The following is a 23,642-nucleotide window of genomic DNA, read 5'->3' as shown; positions in this document are numbered from 1 at the left end:
TTTCCTCTCATGAGGCTAAGCACCCTTAGAGATTTCTACAGTTATTTTTCTTCTGAAAGTACAGTGCAAAAGCCAGGCAGGTATGGGATTTAGGGACCCAGACCACACAGATTTTTCCTGATGTTTTACTAGGGATAAAACCTAATGGAACTGATAAATTTAGGACACTAAGAAGAATACACAAAATTATTTGTGAGAAAGTGTCACAGTGTTTACCCATACCATAGAATTCAGATAATTTGCTAGAGATTTGGGAATAACTTTTTTTTGATCCAAGAGTGCTCAAATTCAAATGCCAGTTCTCTCTGGACAGCACACATACTTCGAGGCTCTAGTATACTGGGACCTCCCCTCCTGTCAGTGCTGCAGGTCAGAAATGCACAGCTTTGGGGATTAGAAGGTGAGGGGGTCAGAGAGAAAAATATTGCTGTCTACAAGCCTGCTGTCTACAACTCTACTGTCTACAAAGCTAAAACATAATTGGCTATGTATTCTCATTTAGACATTGCCTGGTCAAAAAAGCTGGAGGAGAGGTGGGACTGGGAGCCAAGGGCAGAATACATCTCCTTCATGATTGCTGAATCATCTCTTGACAGCTCCTCTGCCTTCTCCTTTCTGCCCCTGTACCTCTTGAGCAGGTGGGAGGACAGAATTTCTTGCCAGTATCCCATGAGCTCCCTCCTAGGAGAGGACTTTCTCCTCTCAAATGGCTAACCTATATTCAAATTGTGAAGGTTAACAAACTTTTTAGTACGCATATTTTCTGGTGAAATCTTTGATGGCCATCGCCATGTCACAGTTTCACTTTCTTCACACCTCTTTGGAAAGTTAGGTAAAAATACTGAGAGGCCCCTGCTTATGATTAAATTGCAGTGGAGTTTAAAAGGCAGTAAAGTGTCTTTCTGTCTATGCCAGACCATTCATGAATAAAGAATATAAACAAAAAAAATAAAGTTAGCAGGATAAGAACTTTTCAAACTGGGATTCTCCACTCCCATCTCAGATATGAGTAGTACATGCTATATGGAGAAATACAATCTGCCTTGAAAAGGTTAGTCTCTAATAAGTACTAAAAACAAAATTAAGACAGGTTCAATCTGATGGTCCAAATCTAAAGATATAGAACTATGAAATTAGAAACAAATCCATAGCTGGAAAAATGGAAATAATTGAGGAAATGTAAGAGCAGCAGGAAAATTTGAATAGATCACATATTAAGAAAATATTTCATAGTGTTTTCACAAAAAAAAAATCATGTCAGTTATAAAATTTTATGAATTTAAAATTAGACAAAGTTATTTTTAGTTGATGTTTCTGATTGACAACTGAGTAACTCATCTATTCATGGCTGTATTTGGAATATTTTTTGATGAAATTCATTCCTCTTATACTTAATTGTTACACTTAATATCACCTTTTGATATGGCTTACTTTTAGTTCACTTTTCCTTGATAGTTTTAATTTTTATTTCTATGGAAATGATTTTTTTTTTGTAGTTTTAAATATATCTTCACTGAAAGACTAATTTCTGGGTTCAAACTGCCAGAGACAGGCCTGGTCAGCTTTTGCATGAGATACGTATAGACAGGTATCTCTTGTGCGTAGTATTTACAGATCTGAGAGGCAAAATTGTAATGAAGAGCTAGGATAAAAATGCCATGGTTACTGTTGCTGTTTAAGAGGATGTTATTTAACCTGTGTACACATGCGTGTGTCTGTGCATGTATCCACATCCCACCTCGGGCTTCTACATCCCTTCTCATGTACATAAACTGGTTGGTGACTTATTAAATGAGGAATATTGAATTAAACCTTCCAGTGTCTGAAGGCAGCACAGCAAAAGAACAGCTGGTGACCTTAGAAGTCAACGTGTATTTTACTTCGTGTCTCTCTTTACCAGAATCTAACAAAAATACTGAAGGTGTCTGTGCTGATTCTGCATCACAGGCACTCTTCATTCATTCTAGCCCAGAGCACTACACAGCAGTCACAGAACAGTGCTGCAGAGCAATGGAGGCTCTGTGCAGATGTGCAGGGATGGAAGAGCAACAATGCAACTGGTGAGGATGAAGGCAAATTTGGGGTGGTAAAGGTGAGATTTCTGCCTACCAATGGTCTGAAATGCATCTAGCTGTACATATCAGGGAGGGAAGCAAATTTGTCAATGACGGGAAGAGAAAAAATCTCTGCATTTGAAAATGGATTAACTCAAAGCACAAGAAGTGCATAAGAAGAATTCAGAAATTCTCTGATCAGTTATTTGGTTTCTGTTATTTCTCCGAAAGCAATGAATTCTCAATAAAACTACCTGAAAAATTATAGAAGTATCATTAAGAAATTGTAGGTTTTGCTTTTTAGAGATTTGTAGATTGTTCTTAGAGATAAAAACTCAAATGAAAAGGTCTACAAACACATTTTTAGAACCTTTAAAAACTGATAAATCACTAGCAGTTGTAACTCATTTAATTGGAAGCTTCTGTATAAAAACAGACAAAATACTTGCATTCTTAACTGTTTTCATCCTAAAAACTTAGATATAGACCTACTGATATGGCTGGAATTCTTTTATTCCTTTTGATCTTTCAGTTCTAATAATTTTCTATTTTTCATTTTATTTGGATTTTGTTTTTATTAGTCTTGATTTTTATTAAATGCAAGCATGACATCATCCTATAAATACTGAAATACATGGGAAATTCTACATCCAAGATGAATCATTTGAGAGCAATAAGGTGCTTTGCCAGTCTGGTCATCAGAAATGGCCTCTGCAAAGGAGGATTGCTTCTTTGTTCCTGTGTGTCCATGTGGTAGAGTTTAATATTTCTAGTGAGCTACAGATGTGTTAGTGAGTTTAATTAGCAGAGGCTTACCAAAAATAACAATATTTGTATGGATTTTTTTTTTTAATAAAAAACTTCAAAACTCAGATGCCCAGAACAAAATGTGTAACTCGCCAAGTAGAGTTTCCCATTTTGGAGAAACAAAACATAAAAAAGAGACTGATCCTTATCTCATTTCCATTAATTTAACTTTGCTGAAGTCAAAGGAGCTTCCCTAATTTACAGAAGTTGAACTCCTGTAGGAAGGATGGGAACATCTGGTCATCTAAGATTAGAACTAATTAATAACAGCACTGTTTGAGAGAGTGTGATAGTTACAGAGCTTGCCAGATGCAGGGCAGTTACTAATAACAAATATATTTGCAAAGTTGAAACTGTGCTTGCAGAACATTTCTTTCCCTGTTTCTGAGAAATTAGCTTTAAACTAAAGAAATTAGCTCAAAGAAGTACATGGAAGGACTTTGTACTTGTTTTGAGGACTTGCACAATTGTGAAGTGAATTATTCTGAAAGAGGCAGCAAGTTTCCACTTTGTACCAGCATGGGTGTACGCAAGACTTCCTTTTGCAAGAAATGTGTCTGTGCTGGCTGCTAGAGGGTCTGTCCACAGACATCACAGAGCTCAGGCACAGAGAGAGGCAGCGAGCAGAAAGGAGACAGTGAGAGCAACCCAAATCCTCAACAGTTCTCTTTATATTCCAGTTCTGTAAAATTACTAGAATTCTTGAAGGAAGGGGCTTTTTCTTGTTTAGCTTTCTGGCAATTTAAGTCTGACTATCATTAAACTGCTCTTGTGTAGGCATTGCCAGACTCCATCACAATAAGAAATCCTGTTAACCACCTAAAAAGGTAGATTCTGAAAGGTTGAACACAAATGGAAAGGCAGGCATAATTAAAGGAGCAAGTTATGAGTTTTTCAGCAAAAAGGACTGAGTATTTCTGGCATTTTTAAAATTCTATTTTTGAATTATTCTATAAAACTGATTTACATTTCTGAATCATCTAGCACTTGGATAGCTAAGCATTGAAAATTAAACAAAAGAGTCATAGTTCTTTGTAACTTATCTTCATTTTCTAATGCTGATGAAGTGAACTTAAAACACCCATTCATTTATGTAATGTAATCCACACTTTTCATCATTAAATTAGAAAAAAAAAATAAAATAAAAAGAAAAGAATAGGGGTTTAATCCAGTCAAAAGAAAGTCCCTGCAGAAGCTCTGCGGGAGCCAAACAAGTTCACTACATAACCAACAAAACAAAAGTGAAATAAAAACCGCACACAGCCCTTCTAAGAAATATAAATCACAAAAGGTTTCCAAATGGCATAAAAATGTCCTTTTCTGTTTCTGATTCTGAATGCAATCTTTTTGAAGCAAGCCATCTGGGACAGGCATGCTAACCACAGTGGCTTAGTTATAGTAGTATTTGCTCTTCAATGCAGAGGCTGATTTTTTTCACTGTCGTTAGACTAAGCATCAGTAAGCTTTTTCCTTTTACGGCTAAGTTTCCACTATTAGAAGAATCTTCTAAAATCAATATGAGGCAAAAATGCTATGTGTGATAATACGTTACAAATAAAGTACTGTAAGCCATGATAAATCTCTTTATTTCAAAGAGGGGGCAGACAGGGGGCACAGTAAGGTGCTATGAAGTAAAAAGTAAGAACTGAAAGAAAGAATAAGGATACTGAGTTATGATTTGGCAAAACAAGACCATATCAAAAGGTAGTAATAATTTCCTTCTGCTCAGTCAACATAACAACATGTTCAAATTAATATATTTCCACCTACAAATACAAATGCAGGAAAAAAAGTGCTTATACTTCTTTGAATTAATTTATCCTTGCACCAAGCTATAGTAAAATTATGTTGCAACCTGACTTTTCAAAAGCCCTGCACATTTTGATGACTTTTTTTTCTTAGCACTGACTTAAAAGCTTTTCAGTAGGCCTGCCTTCCAAAGGAGTACTGATTATCAGCCTTTTGAAGACAGTGGTCTTCAGAATGTGAGATAATTAAGTTCACCTTGTGCTCTTGTGAACATAAAGCACTCTGGGTCTGGTCACACTGCTGAACTCAGTCATGGGTTTGCAAACTAAAACAAGATAAGGCAATGATTTCAGAATCTATACCTGAAACTTTTTCATCAGGCAACAACACCAAAAACTGAGGGTGAAGTCCGTCATCCACTTACTGGAGCAAAACCGCAGGTCCCAGGTAAATCATTTTAAGAACATCTTAAATGATTACTCTAGGTATAAATGTTTTGATTGAGTTCACAAATTCAACTTGAATTCAGACCAAAACATATAAGTCAAACACCTCTTTAGGCAAACAAAAAGTGCAACTGGAATTTGTACCCCATGCCCATCTCTAATTGCAGTACAACCAATTTCTGTTTTTGCTTTATAGCTGCAAACCAACAGTGCCATCCACTGTTTTTCTGAGAAATCTTTCAATTACTTGCCCAAATGATATTGAATAGTGAAAGATGCACAGCAAAATTAAAACATTTCTATCAGCTTCTGCTTGCAATGGATCACATGTCCCAAACTTTATTTAGGTACTGAAAGTGCTTTTTATTTTAATTCAGCCTTAACACCTAATTCTATATCAATAATAAAAAACATGCCCATTTATCCAATATTCAGTGGATGCTACAGAAGGAGCTGAGTTTGAGTATTCTCTAAAATGGATTCAGTATGTTAACTTTCTCTCTGGTGGCTTCACTTCAAGTAAAGACAACCTTCTACTTGTGTAAGTCTCACACAGCTTTGTATTGTTGCAGAAATCCTTAATGTAATCAAAAGTTTCTTAGTCCTAAGGTTAAAAAAGCTGAATATCAATAGATTGTTTCATTTGAAGTATCATGCACATCTGTATTGACATGCAAATGATAAAGACAAAATCTGTATAATCAATTTTATGCACGTCACAATCATGCTGGTGCATTGTCTTAAGTCTTCCCTGAGCAACAAGAGAGATCTAAGGCTAAAGTTCTGCATTAAAAATCACTTTGAATTGTTATTGTTAATCTTGCAAAGGGCTTTTTTACAAGGCAGCTTTTTTCCTGTTGATGACAAATATAAGCTTTAAGGGAATGCACATACTGTTCAAGCAATATGCTTTTTTTGTTTCTGTAAGTATATGCATTAGTATAAAATGATATTATTATAGCAATTATAGCAATTATTACTGTTATTCTTGCATTTTAGGACTGGTGATTTCCCTGCACTGAGTTGCGGACTTTTGAATAATGCTCAGTCTACAGACTCTTAAATTGATTTTATTTTTTCTCTTATTCAAAGGGCAGACAGTGACAACGTTAACTTTGTGTTATCCCACTAGAGGGCCATGGCAAGAGCTGAAAGCATCACTACTTCCCTCTCCAGAGACACCACACAGTCGTGCTCAGGGACAGAGAGATGGACTTTCGGTTGTTTGGCTTTTTTTGTTTGTTTGTTTTTTGTGGTTTTGGGGTTTTTTTGTTTGGTTTTGGTTTTGGTTTTGTTTGTTTTCCCTTGAAGTGGTAGTCTCTATTAAACATCCTGAAATTGCTTTCATATTATAATGCTTTGAGATAAGCTTTTCCAACAGGCAAAACAGAACATTTTTCCAACAGAAAAATCTGTTAAAGTTTTCTTACTTCAACAGCCTGATCTGAGCCAGTAACCTAGCTTGGAAGATTTTGTATCCCATTACTCAATCCTATTGCCAGTATACACAACTGTCTCTTTTTTCCTGTATTAATACTCTAAACATTATTATAGGAAAGACAGTTGAACTCACGGATCATTAGACTTGGGGATGAGTGTGCCAAGCTCCTTGATTCGGTAATTAATATTATACCTTCTTCTTCTCTCAACTGTTAAAAAGAAACAGTTACTCTTTTTATGGTGAAATATTTTTGGAGAAATTCAACATAAATCATTTTAATTAGTTAAAAACATGTTCGTTAATATACAGAGAAAATCTTCCTCAAATAGCAGTCCCAACATGAGCTCATAACTGTCTCTGACTTACTCTCAGGACAAACTCTATTATTAGTACTGGCTGTATCTTACCTTAACATAGGGTTTTCCCCTATTTACAATTGTATTTCTAGAGAATGAAATGTTCGCATATTGTCTAAATGTGAGCTAACATATCTTTTTTCCTTATGCTTTTATATTCTTTCTCCACCATGCTCTAACAGAACAGAAATTTCAGCTTAGTGGTGTCTTTCTGGTAACTTCAACAGGGATACAAGATAATTCATCCAGCAATTTTATATTTTGGCAGAGCACCTGTAACAGATCACAAGGTAACAGCTTCACTGTTCCTTATTTACAACTACCAGCATTTAAACCCACAGAAGGTACATAACTACAACCATATCCCATCACTGAAACAGAGCAAGATTATGTCCCAAAAACACTTCATCCCCTCTACATCTCTTTCCTTTGATAATGGACAGCACAAACAATATTTATGATAATTTTTCAAACATAAAGAAGATGGAAAAAAACCCCCATGATTTAAACAATGAAATATATTTTCTGGATTGAAATTTATGCTTCTGCTGAGACAAGCTATGTAGGGTATCTTGGTTCACTTTGTTGTTAAGTTAGAAGGCAAAAAGAGAAAATAAATCTCTTAAAATGAGTACCCTCTCTGGGTGCTCTCAGTTCACTTTATCAGCATTGTACTAGTATCCAGGCTGGTGTATGTGATCCTTCAGAAACTTCACATTTTTTCTAGCGGATGGGTTCAGAGAACATCTCATGGCTTTAGGGAATTAGTTGTATATAATTTTGACACAGATAGTGTATTCAGTGAGAATGTAGTCCCACTAGGATACTGCTGGGTGTCAGAAACCAGCAGTTTTTACTGGTGTTTCATTGGTGTAATTCTCCTGAGCGTACTGCTTCGTGAACGCCTGCATTCCATTGGAATGACTGTGCTGGCTCTTGTAGGAGAGCCCAATCTACAGAAACACATAGCAACTGAAAAATTTTAAAAATATATTTCAGTTGTGTTGGCAAGAAAATGGCATGGCAAAAAAAAATTGAAGAATGTGTTTGAACTATACCGTCCTATGGCATTATGGCTGTTGTTTAATTAATATTTACACTGTGGAAAACTCTGCAAGATATTCGTCAAATAATAGTCAACTAAGTATTAGCTATAAAACAAGGCAAAGAAAAAATTATCCTTACAAGTGAACACTTACAGAATTCTTTTTTCGTTGTATTTTTGCATTTTTTCCTGAAAAGAAACTTCCAGTGGTCATGTCAATGAGTTAGGGGGGGAAGATTTTTAAGCTTGGAAACATGTTGCAATGGAACTTTCCTGATGTACGTCTGTAAGCTTTCCAGAGATATCCTGAGTTATAAGTAATATTTCAAGCATCAAATTAAACATAAGCCAAATCAGAAAATACTTTTTCAAACTGAATGCACAGGATTGTGATGTAACATTCTTTGTTTGGAAGCAAAGAACCCCAACGTCAAAACAATTAAGTAATGTTTCAAACTCTGTCTGTTGCATGAGGGAGTTCCACTTCTTAAATCTAAATCGCTTTTCCTGGTTTCTTTCAATATACAGTCTTTCAAAAGGAACTTTTTTCCAGTGCCTTTATTACACCTTGTTATTAGAATGTACAAGAACATTTCTGTGAAATGTAGACCTTAATTCAATGTGAAAATTGAAAGTTTGTACAATACTAATCAACTTTCAAAAACTGATTTTTTCAGACGATCACTAAGAAACCTCATAAAAAGATAAATCATACTGAAAAAGCTTTTATATGCAATGCATTATTATGTCCAAGCCTTTAGATAGTAGAGCTATGTCCAGAGAGCCTTTGAGCTCTGTAGCATGCACCTGGAGCCAAGGTACAGCAAATGCCGCTTTTCTGCAGTGGTATCTTCATGGCCTTCAGTTTAGTTGCCTGTGGTGAGAGAAAGCTCTCAGAAATTTCTTCTGTGATCAGGAAGGACTATGATAGGCCAAAGCAAATAAGGGAGGCAACAGGAAGTCCGGGTATCCTTAATGTATCTATGATGAGCCTCTCTTTCCCTTTGTAGCTTTAGATAATTCCTACCCATCCCCTTTCTTAGTCCTGCAGAACTCCCCATTTCTGCCCTAACAAGAAAGACAGCAGTTGCAATGGCATCTCAGAGATTATGTGCTAACAATGTCTAAAAATCATCATGGTCTGTCTGTAATCCATTAAAAAAATTACAGACAGATATTAGGATGCCTTCTGGAAATTCTAAGTAGCAGAAGATTGTCCACAGTGATTGCTAGCACGTTGCACCAGTGGATGTATACTTTCAGGTATGTAATTTCATGCAAGTAAAGCCATAAATCCCTCTTAAATTACTGGAATACCCAGAGAAACAAGATAGAAGTAAAAGAATAAAGATATAAAGAGTGGCTATTAACTAATTACCAATTTAGGTTTAAATTCATAGAATCATAGAATATCTCAATTTTGAAGTGACTCATAAGGATCATTGAATCCAACTCCCATACTATTTCTGTTGGAAGAACTGGAAAGGAGAACCTGAAAAATGTAACTCCTTTATTCAACAGTTTCCAAAAAGAATCCTGTAGGCTTTTTGTTTCAAATTATGATTTACAGGGAAAAAAATGTGTAATTTTACAGGCAATCTTCTCTCAGTAATGAAACTGATGTTTTTTTCTGTTCTATATAAACTAAAATGGGGGGGGGTTTTTTATTTTTGTAATTCTAATATTTAGACACTACTATGAATTTCACTGTGTTCTAAGGTTGTTCTTCTAGAACCAACATGCCTATCATCTGTTGGACTGTTACCCATAAAGGAAACAGAAGTATCCCAGATGACAGGGGTTATGGGGCTTGTGTGGCAGAGTCAGAACACTGGTGAGTCTCACACAGTCCTGCACTGGTCTCTTTTGGTGACATACAATTTCAATAAATTTTAGAGTTTAGCAACTACTTAGAACTTGTCTGATATCTATGCAATTTTTTTTCCTTCCCTGTTACCCATAACGAGATACAGCCTCTTGCTTTGGTGCTTCAGTAAATAAGATGTGAACACTGAATTTTCATTGTTGTTTTCTCATAATCTGCCTCCTTTCTTGTCTGCTTTGCACTGTATTTCTTAGAGAAAACATCAAGTGTGCTACTGTGAAAAAATAATTGCAGGAGATTATATGGAAATAAATTAATTGCAGTATACAAAGTATTTTGGAAGACAAAGTCAGAGACAGAAATTAATTTCAAGAAAGAAAGCTTTATGGTTGCCTGTGTTTGCAGTCTGAGTTCAATTTGATTAGCCTGCTGAGATGCTGGTCTAGAAGAAGAGCAGAGTTGTGGTAGCTAAGGTGTAATGGTTTTTCATTCTCCATACATTCCATTTAATGAGATGGAAGATTAATGTATACTTACTGAGATTGTGGTTATCCTTTTTTTGTCTCTCCTTTGCCATTGCTCTTGTATCTGCTTCTGACAGAAAGTAACATTTATTAAAATAGTCCTTAAGATGCAATTCCAGTACTTTCATCTTTTGAAAATGGTCTCTTGTTGCAAAGACCAGACTTCCAGTCCTTTTTCTGCATTACTGTTTTTATTATTAAAACAGATCATAGGAAAATCTTTATTCTACCAGTACTAAATTTTGAGCAAGTCTGTCAGGTTGATTAACATTTTTTATGACACTTTTTTTTAAATTTAAGAATGTAGAAATGCCACGGAGGCGTATTTTTCTCTAATTTCCTGTGTTTTACATCAGGATAAAACTTACAATACATTAAGGTGAATATGGATTTTCTACATCCCATAATGCAAGAGTTAATCAGATTTATTAGATATTGAATAAACTCACTGTTTCCTCTGAGTGACATTAAGAAACTGTACATGATTTTTAGCATTCTTTGGGTTAATTGAATGTAACTTTTAAAGTTCTTAATCCACTAATATAGCTTTACCTTGAATAGCCTTATTGTAAAGTTTTAAAAGAACTATTTGTTCCACCCTGGAACAAATTTAATGGATCATAATTTATTTATATTGCTGGTCAAGAGCCAACATGGAAGAATGTATTGTTTTCTAAAATATTAGGGCTTTTTGGAATCATGATGTTCATAAAAACAGGGGGAAAGCATGGTTTCCAAATTGGTAAAGAAAAGAACAGAAAGAAAATATTTCTCCTTGATCTTTGTTCTTTTTCTTAAATGAAACCAAAAACTGAAATTTCTAAGGAATTTAATTACAGATATCTTTTTCATGGGTAAGATCTATTCAACTTTTAAGACACACACCATCACTTATGCAGTTATATACTAAAATCTCAGAGTTCCTTTACCTGTGAGCTCCCTTTTTACTGGTAGATTAGCTGGGCAAGAAGCATTTGTGAGACCCATATTAGCTGGTGCCATTCCCTGGTCATTGTTATATATATCCAAAATGCTGCTAGATAGCTTGAGGGGTAGGGAAGGAAAGAAGAATAAGGGAAAAAAAATAAGTAAAAGACTTAAAAGATTTTAAAAAACAAAACCATGCAAGCAAGGAGCAAATATCATTGGATATGAGTCTGGTTTTCTTTAGAAGGAGTACACGTGCATATATCTAAAGGGAAGGTTTCCCGTTACACAATATAAACTAAAAGTGAATGCAAAGGGTCACTGTCTGCCATTTTTCTACAGGTGCCCTTTTTGTAGGCTTCAGATCTGCAGTGATGGCAAGTTATGAGCCACAGTGTCTGTTTTTCAATTGCTTCTATATTATATTTTCTAAATCCAGGGTTGTCATGACTGCACTTCAAATATGCATTAGGTTGAAAGTCAACTTTACCATGCTGATTTTGACCATACTCCCCAGTATGATTTTTTAGCCACAGCTCTAAACTCTGAATTGGTACTTTATACGGGGTCTGCTCTAGCAATATAGAGACTCAGGGACATAGTTATATGTAATAGTTAAAATTAGAGTGGACAGAACATATGCTTTGAGGAAATGAATTGTACGGTTGTCAGGATGGACCAGATAACCTGATGATTTTAACAAACATAATGTATAACCATCTATGACAGTATCCTTATTCCCTTAAAAAATATAATATTATTTAAATAAGCCCATAGAATGAACTCTAAGAAAAGTAAGGCTAAAGTATGTGGATTTCAGGTAATTGCAAAATGACCTTTACTTGAATAACTTTACAAATATGAAATAACTGTAAAATATGTAAAAGTTTACTGAAGAAATGTGTTGTTACAGATTTGCCTGGCACCTATGGATCCTGAAAAAACCTGGAATTTTCCAGGCAGGTCATCGAGACACCAACCATAGGTCTGCTGGGAACCAGTTTTTTTCAGACTCTTACAATTCCTCTTTCTGAGTAGATTGTTAGCTTCACCACAAGTTACTTTGATTGGAGACGATTTTCCCAATTATTTACTCAGTGTGAAGTTGTTCCATGGCAGTGCTTCCTATACTTTATGTTAAAACTGAAATTTTAAATTAGTTTCATTTTTAAATAATATTTTAATTAAATTATGTAATAACTTTACTAGATCATCTGACAATCTAGTTTGAATTAAATTCTCCCAGTTCTATTACATACAATGAAATGAAACAATCAGAATTATTATTAAGCACACATAAATAACATGCTTCTTTTTCAACTAGAGCTTTATTACTTAGGAAAACTGAAAATTCTTGAATACCATTAGAAATCACAACACCAAGTCGGTTTTGAAAATCTGCTAACACATTTGATCTCTCAATGAAAATACTTTTTAAAAGAATGTTTGGAATTCTGATGAGTATTACTCAGAACAAGCTATGTTTAATATGCAAGATTTGAATGCTAAGACCATTCTCACATTAAGTACCTTTGTTTCATTTGAGGGGTAAACTGACAAATATTACAGAACTCACTGCAGTTTTACCTTTGTATTTTCTTTGTTCCAGTGATAGAATAACTAAATTACAAGAATGAACTCATATTAGCTCCAGTCATATTTAATTACTTCCTACATTCATGTAAATGAATTTGGTTTATTCAAATGATACGAAGACAGAATGACTTTAAAAATTGAGAGTTAATGTGACTCCTACACTCCTACTTTTACAGGTTCCAGTGGACTTTGGCAAGGCTGTTATATGATTATGGTTACTGTTTTTGTGAAATGCTAGGAAATAGTAACCACTGAAAATAATATAATCTAATAAATAATCTAAAAAAAAGAGAAATACATATCTGTCATTATTTACATATTTCACACAGCTGTGTACATAACTTAAATAATTTGCTTGAAACTGCTGGCAATCTTCAAATTAGTAGATTATCAAAGTCATTCGTGAAAAAAACAGGCCTGTAAACCACAGTTTGACACAAACATGAGATGCTTAACTGATTACTTCTAATTTTCAAACAGAAATTCAAATTTTTCCTTGAAACATAGTTAAATTTCTATAGTCTATTCACAAAGGTGTGAATTTAAATGACAATGTCCAAATCCAAGAGAAAAGTTCATGAATGGCCAATTTAGCTGGCAAAGAAAAAAAATACCAACACACCTCAAAGTTCAAGATTGTGTGACGCTCAAAAGAGCATGAGTAAATTCAACTTAAAACCACAGGTAGACATTTCAGCTGAATTCAATTACAAGTTGCTGAAGGCAATTCCATATAACATTGGGACAATCCCTTCCCTTGCTCAGCTGTGATGGTGTCCCTGATGCCCCCCAGGACACGGGTGGCCCTCCTGGCTGCCAGGGCACTGCTGACTCAGATTCAGCTTGCCATTGACCAGAACCCTTGGGGCCCTTTCTTGTGGCACTGCTTTCCAGCATCTCATTCCTCACTCTGCACATACATGCAGGGTTGCCCCATCCCAGGTGCAGAATCCATGACTTGTCTTTGTTAAACTTCATTCAGTGACTCTCCAGCCCCCTAATTTGTCTAATTCTCTCTGCAGTGCATTTCTGCCATACGTCCCATAACATCTTTGTTTCATGCAGGTGCTCTCCAGCATTCTTTCCCTTGTCATTTCACAATTTTTATCAGGCATTAGGAAAACAATCACCATTCCATATGGAGGTGATGAAAATGAAGCCTAAACCTTGCATTCAGAATACTTATATTTATGTATATGTATCTAGGAATTTAGATGCAAGCAGCTCATAAGGAATGAGAACAGAAATATTAAAAATAGCAGAATATAATACACCATTTTTCCCACTTCTGAAATACAGCCAGCTTTGGGCAAAAGATCAACAACCTTTAGCAGAGCAAATGGTTAACTGGGAATAACTAGTGACAATGCAGTACAGGAAGAGAATAATACTATTTCTAATTAAAACTGCAAGGAGCATTAAAGAAAGCAGACTGTAATTAACGAAGTTAGCATTTGGCAAGGACACTGGGGTTAACATTCTTCCTTTTGTATAAAGTGTCATGGGATCTTCAATGCCTGTGTGCAAAGACTGGAATATAAGAATTTCCATTCATGGGGCTCAGTCCTGAAAGATACTCAACTTTGTAGCTTAGACCAATTATAAGAGCAAGCTTCAGCTGGACTACCTGAGTGAATACACCTCTCAGGCACCTGTGATCTGTGCTTGCTGACAGTGTCTAAGGGAAGTTCTAGGAGGTCTCATTGAGAGAAGATTGTTATGTTCAATACTTGGGTCTTAATTGCTGCGCAGGCAAGATTGTATAGCAAATACTAAGGGTTTATTAACAGCATGGATGGTTAGCAGTCGACAGCTGTGATCACAATTTGCACTCTCTAATGCCAAGTTGGGGGGATTTAGAAAGGAAAATATTACTTGAAAGACATTGCCTTATGAAAGGAAATTATGTGGTATTCCAAATCTTACAGCATGATAGCTGTTGGTAAATATCATGCAATTTTAAGGAAGACTTAAACCGATGGCATTTCCATATCTTCCAAGAGAAGGATTCTGAATGCAGTAATAAAATGCATGAATACAGGTTGTCTGTCCCTATTCACCTGTAGTCCCTAAACAGGTCTAAGTCACAACAGTGTTCACTTACATGATCACATATTATTTAAATATTTTTCCATTTTGGCTAATCTTAGCATGATGTGTTTGCCTTACAGTAACATTCAAGTCTGTAAGGATCATGGCTGTATCATAATCAGTGTTGCACAGGTAGAAACTAACAGCCCAACCCTTCTCCAAAGTCAGCTAGAATTTTCTTCATTTAAGAATTCTGCTGAAAATGGTAATGCCCAGTCTGGACTAGAAACCATTTCCCGGACACTGATTTCATTTAGCATATCATTACATAATCTAGTTCATGAACCAGTAATGCTCTGTCTAAAATCAATTGGGTTTCACAGACCAAATATTTTTATTTGGAATATGTTAAAAAGTTGAATGATTGCAAATTATTGTCAAAAAGCTTATCTTTTATTTCCATTTGTAGACAAATTTTATTTTGTTTTGTGTTCCTTTAATGCATATGTCATTGTTTACAATCCCCAGGTGACTACTGGGAGTGAACATAGCTCCCTTAAGCCTTTGCTTTGCTGAATTGGACAGGCCATGATTCTTTAGAAAGACTTCCCATGCAGTAATATGTCCTAACAAGAGCCTTTCTGTACCTTTCCTGATTTGAATAAGTTTTTCTGAAGGGTGGACACCTTTTTTTGCCTATAGCATTCAAGGAGTTTTGTGTCCAGTGAATCCCACACTGGATATTTCCTCATGTCTCTTGGACATCAGTCTCGTGATGGATATGAAGATCATATTTATCTCCTTTATGCAGTCTCATCATTTTGATGGCTTATAGTTATCATCTGAGCAACTAATGTAACCAGAGCTTTTTCTGTCATCTCCAGTTAATGAGTTCTCAGCTTACTGCAGACATTCCTGTTATTAGTATTTAAATGAATGACCTTCCACTCAGTTCTATTACATTCCTTCCATTTAGACCATTCTGTCATCACAGTCATATAATTCTTCCTCTATGATATCCTCATCCTTCTTTATATTGGCAATACTTTTTACTTTTGCTACCTCAGTAAATTTCATCAGCATAAATGTATTTTTGTACTAAGATCACTAATGAAAAGATTAAGTAAACTGAGATCAATAATTAGTTTTTGGTGCATTTCATTATTATCTTTTAATTTTAAATTAAAAAAAAACTTTTATTGTCTCTTTAGCTTGCTCCTTATCCTGAAAGGAATTCTGTTCAGTTACTTTCTAAATAACTGTACTACATTTTACTAAAATGTGTCCATACACAAGGTTGTCAACAGCAAACTTTGGACATGCAGGACTAGCTAAAAAAAATTAATTCCAGTAGGAAACAGCTCTCCATATACCCAAAGGATGTCACTACTCAAGGATGATGGAGGGCTTGTGTATCTTTAAAAAGCAGACACCCAACGTGTTCTAGTTTTCTAAAATGGCTAAACCCTAGGATACCAAGAGCTCTTCATTAAAGGTATCTCGACTGTCCTGACAAGTCAAAACAACTCACCAGCTAGGTTGCTTTCCCTTGAGAAACCTGTAAACAGCCAGATAGACCATCCTGTTATCCAGCTACCATTTCTCTCAGGGGCTTACTTCCTCACAGTCACATTCATAAGCCTAAGTGTGATTAGAAAGGTCAAGATGTCCCCAGAGAAGACAGAGGTCAGGACCAGACTGCCTCTACCACACATCTTCATTCTGCCTGGATCAGAAGTGCTGATGAAAAGAGGCAAGTGGGAAGCAAGTTGCAGGAATAGTCTTTCTAGCAGAAGCTTCCTTTGTTACCCTTTTTTCCAGGGTTAATAACTGCAGGCAAACAACCCACCAAGAGTGGCTGTTTCCTGCAGTAGCAATGTATGGCATGTGTCCACAGCAGCTGCTCTGTGGTACAGACCATTCTGAGGATCGTTGACCCTATAACACAAGGTCAGGTCACCTGTGCTGCACCTGCAGACTCGGCAAACTTAACAGGGGACCACAACACATGTGGCTTCACTTGTCACAAGAAGAGAGAGACTGTGTGGCTGCCTAAACTGAAAGGTTGAGTATTGTATCTGCAAGAGAAAATTTGTTTTGGTTCTTGGTAAAAATTGGTACTTGCTCAGACTGCATCTAAAACAAAAGATTAGTGCAATATTTTATCATTTCCCACCCCTAAATATATCTCACCTAAATCATGTTTTCACAAGTTTAATTGATAGCAACACTTCAAAGAACAGGGGTTTTTGAAAAATGAGGCTACTTCTTAGCCACAAAAAATTTTGACACCCATCTATTTCAATGTGTTTCTTGCTTATTCATTTTAACTAAAGGAAAAAAAAAAAAAAAAAGAAAAGAAAGACCAAAAGTAGGAATTTGGCAAAATGTGTATGTTTTTATCTCATGTATGCATCCCAAATGCAAAAATCTCAATATGGAATTGTGTCCACAGTTCATTTTACATATCTGGTAGAAGTTCATGTTTGTGTTACTGGGGTACCAAATATAAAAACAGTTAATTGCTTGTCATGCCTTTACAATTTATTCATGACAAGTAGCCATAACTTTTTTTCAATCTTTCAAGTTCACAGATTGACATCAAAATGTGCACTGAATTTGACCAAATAGTGAGTTGATAAATAAACTTATATTAACACATATTAATAAACCAATTTTCTAAATAATACCTGGGATAATGGGTGTTTGCAGGTTTTGGCAAGGGTAAAACTGAGGCAGTTCTTGCATCTTCAGTGTGTGTTTTAAAAAATTGTGAGTTTTCATCTTTTCAGATTTATTGCAGACAGGATGCATAATCTTGTCAATTTAAGTACTGCGCTTGAAAGACTAGAGTTCAGCTTTCTTTTTCAATTGCTGTGCTGCTTGAAGAAAGTTGAACATAAGCCATGTTATCCTTTTTATTTGTACTATCAATTGCCAAAGAAGTTGTAGTACACTGTTATCAGAATCTAGAGGATCCTATTTACAGCTAAATTTTCTCTGTCTTTTTGTAATTGCAATACAAAATGCTTATATTTGAGTACATAAGCTCTTCAGCAATAACGATTCAAAAATGTTCCAGTTTCTCTTTTTATTATGAGAAGAGACTAGAAGGAAATACTATCCTTCCCAGGTTTGTTTTCATCTGAATAAATTGTATCTCCTTCTATATTTATCTTTAACATGTTTCATAATTACACAGTCCCCAACCAGGGACTTAATGTTCAGATATATTATATCAGATATATATTATGCATGAAAACAGGTTCATTTTTTATCATCCAATAATGATCATCAAGATGGTTCATTATTCATCAGAGAAAAATGAACTCTCTTCATATTCCAGTCATAGTACATTTCTGCCCTGATCATATACATAGAAGTCCATTTTCTAGATAAATGTCTGATCAAATATGACCAAGCAAAGGAATTTTCTGGAGAATCAACCCTTTGCAAGATGTATATGGTCTTTCAATTACCACATTTTAATTGTATGTTTTTAGCTCTTTTTGTCTTTTCTGGTCATAAAATTAACAGACATAGTCCAGAAGTGAAGTGATGCTCTGATAATCCAACTTGCAGCTGAAAATCAAGTCATGAGAGTATTGCCCACTAAAGCCCAGCTTCTGAAAACCAAAGATGCCAATTAAATAACAGATCTGTTAGCTATTTTACTATTATTTCACAAGTAACACCAGCTAAAGAACTAATTCCTGGTTCCACCTTACTTCAATTTTGTTGGATACAATGTGTAAATACGTATATCAAATCATTCAAATTCTTCCTCTAAAAACAAGGACCAAATGTCAGCACAAAAAAAAAAAAAAAAAGTGGGAAAATTGAGGCTAAGGGAGAAGTGAAAAACACATTTATTTATATCATATACTCTCTATAGTATATGCTTTATATTATGTCCTCTGAGGCATCATCTAACACCTAAGTGTCTGAATATATTACAATAAGGTTTCAGTGTTCTAGTGTGTTCACATGGCTGTACCATGAAAAATTTCATTTTGGTTTAAAATCCTTTCTGTTGTGTTTGATTTCCGATAAATCAAAACATGCATATTTCTGGTGTAAATATAAATATGCATAAATATAAATTTAAATATAGTGTCAATAGTCAGCTACTTCATAAGCTACTTTACACTTATATTAAAGGTCATTGAAGGCTTAGGCTGGTGGAAAAGAAAGTGCTAAGATAATCAGCTGTACTTTCAGAAGTTTATTTATCAAAAGGTACTTCAAGAAATCTTAGTTTTCCACAAGCTAGTTTTGTCTTGAAGTAAAAAGCTTGACTGCTCCTGAAGAACAAAGTGGCCACTGTTGTTGTCTCTGAGCTCACAGGTCTTTTATTCAACCTATGTAAATGCCACTGACAAAAATTTGTAAAGTTTCTCTCCAGAAGGCATCATAACTTGTATGCTGCAGACAGCAGTGAGATTAATGTAATCTTCTTTATGGCCTGTCACATCCTAAGGTCCTCATGTCTTGCATTGCTGTATACAGACAACAACACAAGATGCAGCAGAGGTTTTGGGATAAAACAGAATCTTCTTGGTGGCCCCAAACAGCAGGAATTTTCTAGCAGAGCCTTCTGCACAGGGACTTGGAATTATTAAGGAATTTATATAGGGAGAATTAGAAACTTGTTTTAACTGTCCTTTTCTCTTACTACTGTTAAACAAATGTTTATGTCTGAGATAAAGACCACGTTTGTAAAAGGTACTTGCATACAAAAAACTCTATACTTTTGAATAATACTTTCATTTTTGTCTATTTACCTTTTAGAAAGAGAAAACCAGAGAGGAAAAATGAAAATTTCCCTTCATTTCAGAGTTTGGAAATTTTACTACTATTGCATGTTACCTTTAGCCAGAGAGTTCTACCCCCAAAATAGAGAAGGATTACGTGGACATTAGTCTGTTAGCATGCTAGAGACAGAGCTGAGTTTTTTGGTCATTTTGCACAGCATTTGAATGCTGCAGCTATGTAAAAGTAGACCACAGTACCTCTCCAGACCCAAAGTAATGTATGCTCTGTTCTATGAAAACCTTTTTTACAGAATGAGGTAAATCGTGCAGGCAAGAGGGCTGTACACTGCCCATTTCCACCTATAACTAATAAATTGTGTGAAGTACCAAAAGGAAACCTTCATCTGACATTCGTATGACATTCAAAACAGCAGTGGCAGTGAAAACAAAAGATACTTCTAACTGCAGGAAGCAGGCCTGAGAAGTTCTGGATTTTTGCTTTTCATAGTTAGGGGTTTTTGCAACTGAAGCAACTGAAAGACACAATTTCCTACCTAACACTTTTTTAGTATTGAAGTAAGACAAAGAAAATTTTTGCTCACCAGTTTTATTTTTGAGGCATCTATTATTTCCTCAATAGCTACTGACTGCTCCTTCTCCTTCATTTTTCTTTTTTGTTAAACTTGTAAATGATACCAGAGAGTGCTAGAGAGAAGTTTATACACTTAGGTGAACTTTGATTCTTCCTTGGACTTTAAGACTAATCTAGTGTAGAATGTGATTGACAAAGCATTTTCATTGATGTTATGCAGCCTTTTCGAGTTAGCCAACCTAAGCAAATGAGGTTGTTAATGTTTACTCTGGCCTCTTCTTTAAAATGGTTTTGAACTTTAGCAGATTTTATCAACTTATAAGGGTTGCCAAATTACATCAGTATTCACTAAATAAGAAATAGTCATGATTATGCAGCAGGGGGCTGCCTAGATCAGCAACACTATGTACACCTCTAATGGAAAGCTGAGTTTACTTCATGACTGGATAATTGCAGCCCTGACTGAATAAAATACTTCGAAGCATGCCGACTTGAATTTCTTCCATCTCTGTGATTTCTGAGAATGGGACAGACAGCAGCTTTTGCAATCCATCCAGATGGTCACCATCAATATTTAGCAAATAATTAATACAAAAACAAATTATTAATGTCATGATGAGAAACTGTGACCTCAAAAACCTTGTGATAGCAGTGAGATTTTGCAGACAGAGTGAACTATGCTTTTACTAATAAATAGTGTCTCCCTAAAATCAAATTAAGAGTTAACAGATTCAATCAGAGCTTTATACCAGCTGTAGTTAATAGAATCATAAAAATTAAAGTAGGAAAACATCTATCTGTCCTGTTCTGATCTAACTCCTACTCTGTACCTGTACAACACAAGATTTTTTCCAAATGCCAAAGGAGCAAGCCAAATACAAGCAAGCCATGCACAAACTGAGGATTTTCTCCACAAGTGCTTTGCCTGCAAGAGTGACAGAAGTGAAGCAATCCCACTGACTTGACCCCCAAGCAGACTGGAAGTAGACAGTAGCTCCCAGTCTTGGAAAAATAGTGAACTATGGGTATATGAAAGAAAGTCATGAAAGTGAAGCAGTGAAGCCTCAGAAGATCCCTGAAGAGGTGACCCATTACAAGGCACCACCTTTACAGAGTATTGACACCTTTCCCCTGCCCAGCTGTTCCCCCAGCTCACAGCTGGCACAACCCCTGACTTCCAGTATGCCCAGGTGCTTTGGCTTCCCTTTTCTGGTAGTGGTTTAATTCTTCTTTTCTCAACATTCTTGCTGCTAAGGTCATTCAAGGGAATATTTAAAGAAAACATTTCTCAAATATTACAAATAAATCATAGTATCATAGAACATCAATGGGTTGGTATGAACCTTAAAGACCATATAGTCCCAACCCTCCCTGCCATGGGCAGGGACACCTCCCACCAAACTAAGTTGCTCAAGGCCTTAATCAGCCTGGCCTTGAAAACTGCCAGGGTTCACAACTTGCCTGGGCTACCTGTTCCAGTGTCTCACCACTCTCACAGTAAAGAATTTCTTCCTACATCAACATGGAAACTTTTTTTTTTTCTTGGCTTTATTTGGTACTGGACACAGAAAAAAGTTGATGAAAAGGTTTTCCATGAAGAAGCTTTCAATTTTCTTCCAAGCAATCTGAAAGGAACTGCTCCATTTATTTTAGTCATTTAGTATTGACTACTCCAGCAACATGGAGCTGAACTGATTCAACATAACAGCAGCTGGGCCTCTCCTGGTGACTTTTTGAAATCCAGTTTCATGATACTGCTCTGCCCAAAGCATTGCTCTGCAACTACTTCTTAGTTTTCATTGCCATCTAACTGCTAAAGAGCCTCTCTCCCCAGGCTTCTTCAAAACTAGTGCTGAAAGCTCATGTTTTCTTGTGCACCAAAAAAAAAAAAAAAAAAAAACCAACTTAGAATCCTTGAAAATGTTCACAAGATTAAATTCTTTTTCTTCTCATCCCACCCAGGTCTGTGCAAGGGAGGCCCATGCCATTGCAGAACATTTACTTCTTCCCACTTCATTCTCATTCCAAGCCAGTCAATCTCCTAATGCTTTTGACTGAAGTTTTAGTGGACTGCATGTCAAGTAGAGAGCATTATCCCAGTTGTACAATGATTATTTGGACTGCAACAGTTATTTCTGCATGAAAGTACTGGTAAATTGCCAACTGTTTTCATACGGATCTCCATTGTCATTGCTAGATTACTGGGTTTATTGGTGAGTTCTAGGGCTGTATATGTATACTATCAAAACAAAACAACATTTAGTACAAAGAAGTGATTCACAAGGTCACACGCTGTTAAATCACACCCTGAAAAGCACAGAGATCTTATTTTGTAACTCCGGTCTTTGCTCTCTTCTCTGTGATTAATGCTTTCCACATCTGCTTTAATATGTTTCTTAAATTTCTCTCTTTGCTGATATTACAAGCAATGTAGAGCAGAGCTTTTTACTGCCTGCCCTAAACTATTAATGGTGGTATAAAATATGCTTTTTATTAACAGACCTAAACATCTACACTTCCTGTGTTCTGAACATTTGGAAGTACTAATATACTCCAAATTTACTACAGAATGTTAAATAGACTGTAAGGGTTTTGAATAAGAATGAACTACTGATAAAAATGAAAAGTATTTACTTTTCAAATGTCTGTCACCATATCTGACCTACATGACAGTAGTTCACTTCTAAAACTCACTCGTATATTATTTGTTTCAATTTTTTTAATGATTCTTATATGGTCAAGAACAAACCTGTTGCTCCAAATATGATACTCAGCGAAAAAATATTTTCTTATAATAAATAAATACTCTGCTGTCTGTTAATAAAAAATTCATAAAACTAAATTACAACAAGGAAAAATTACTTTAAATTGGTGCCATCTTCAAGGGTCTTTTTTTAATTAAATCTTACCTTCTCCATAATGAACAAACAGTTGTCATTAAATGATAGTTCATAAGAATATTTATTATTTTATTTCAGTTATGCTTTATGAATAAAGATATAATTTGGTTTACAAATTCTTTCAGAAGAATCAAGACCTCTTGCATGTAGGGAGGACCTAGTCCTACATTTTAAATGAACTTCTAAAAATTTTAATAAAAAGTATGTTTCTGCCATTAGAGTATTCTGAAGAGTAATAGAAACACAGCTAGAAAATTCCCTAGTTTGAGCAATTCTTAAGTGACCACCCAAAACCAGACAGTTTCATGAAATTATAAATTTGGATCCAAACACAATAAAAGCCAGATAATCCACTTCTCAGGAGCTGTAATTATTTTAATGAGAGATGGAGGAATGTTCTTATTTTCACTTCTCTGATTCTACTAATACATAACTGTAATTCATTAATTCAGGGTCAGACAATGAGCCTTTGAGCAATTATTCACATGAGTGGTCTCACAGAATTCAATGTCTTCATTTAATGTGACATTAAAATGGTACATGGGTGCATTTAACTAAGGCAAATATTAGTTCACTGCAACAAGCAACAGGTTGC

General features: G+C 35.5%; 1 protein-coding gene across 1 annotated transcript in view; it reads right to left on the bottom strand.

Annotated features, from left to right (window-relative positions):
• TFEC (transcription factor EC) overlaps positions 1-23,642 on the bottom strand; it is a 68,263-nt gene that overhangs the window by 5,285 nt on the left and 39,336 nt on the right. The window contains exons 4-6 of the mRNA XM_066183055.1: positions 11,177-11,291; positions 10,261-10,317; positions 6,630-6,705 (exon numbers count right to left, since the gene is read on the bottom strand). Of these exons, the coding sequence (XP_066039152.1) occupies positions 6,630-6,705; positions 10,261-10,317; positions 11,177-11,291 (248 nt within the window). The remainder of the gene's footprint in view (positions 1-6,629; positions 6,706-10,260; positions 10,318-11,176; positions 11,292-23,642) is intronic.

The sequence above is a fragment of the Chamaea fasciata genome, unplaced genomic scaffold (genome assembly GCF_029207755.1).
Source record: "Chamaea fasciata isolate MVZ Bird 193981 ecotype frontalis unplaced genomic scaffold, bChaFas1.0.hap1 SCAF_5, whole genome shotgun sequence".
NCBI classification, from domain to species: Eukaryota; Metazoa; Chordata; class Aves; order Passeriformes; family Sylviidae; genus Chamaea; species Chamaea fasciata.
This window is presented reverse-complemented; position numbering and strand designations above follow the sequence as displayed.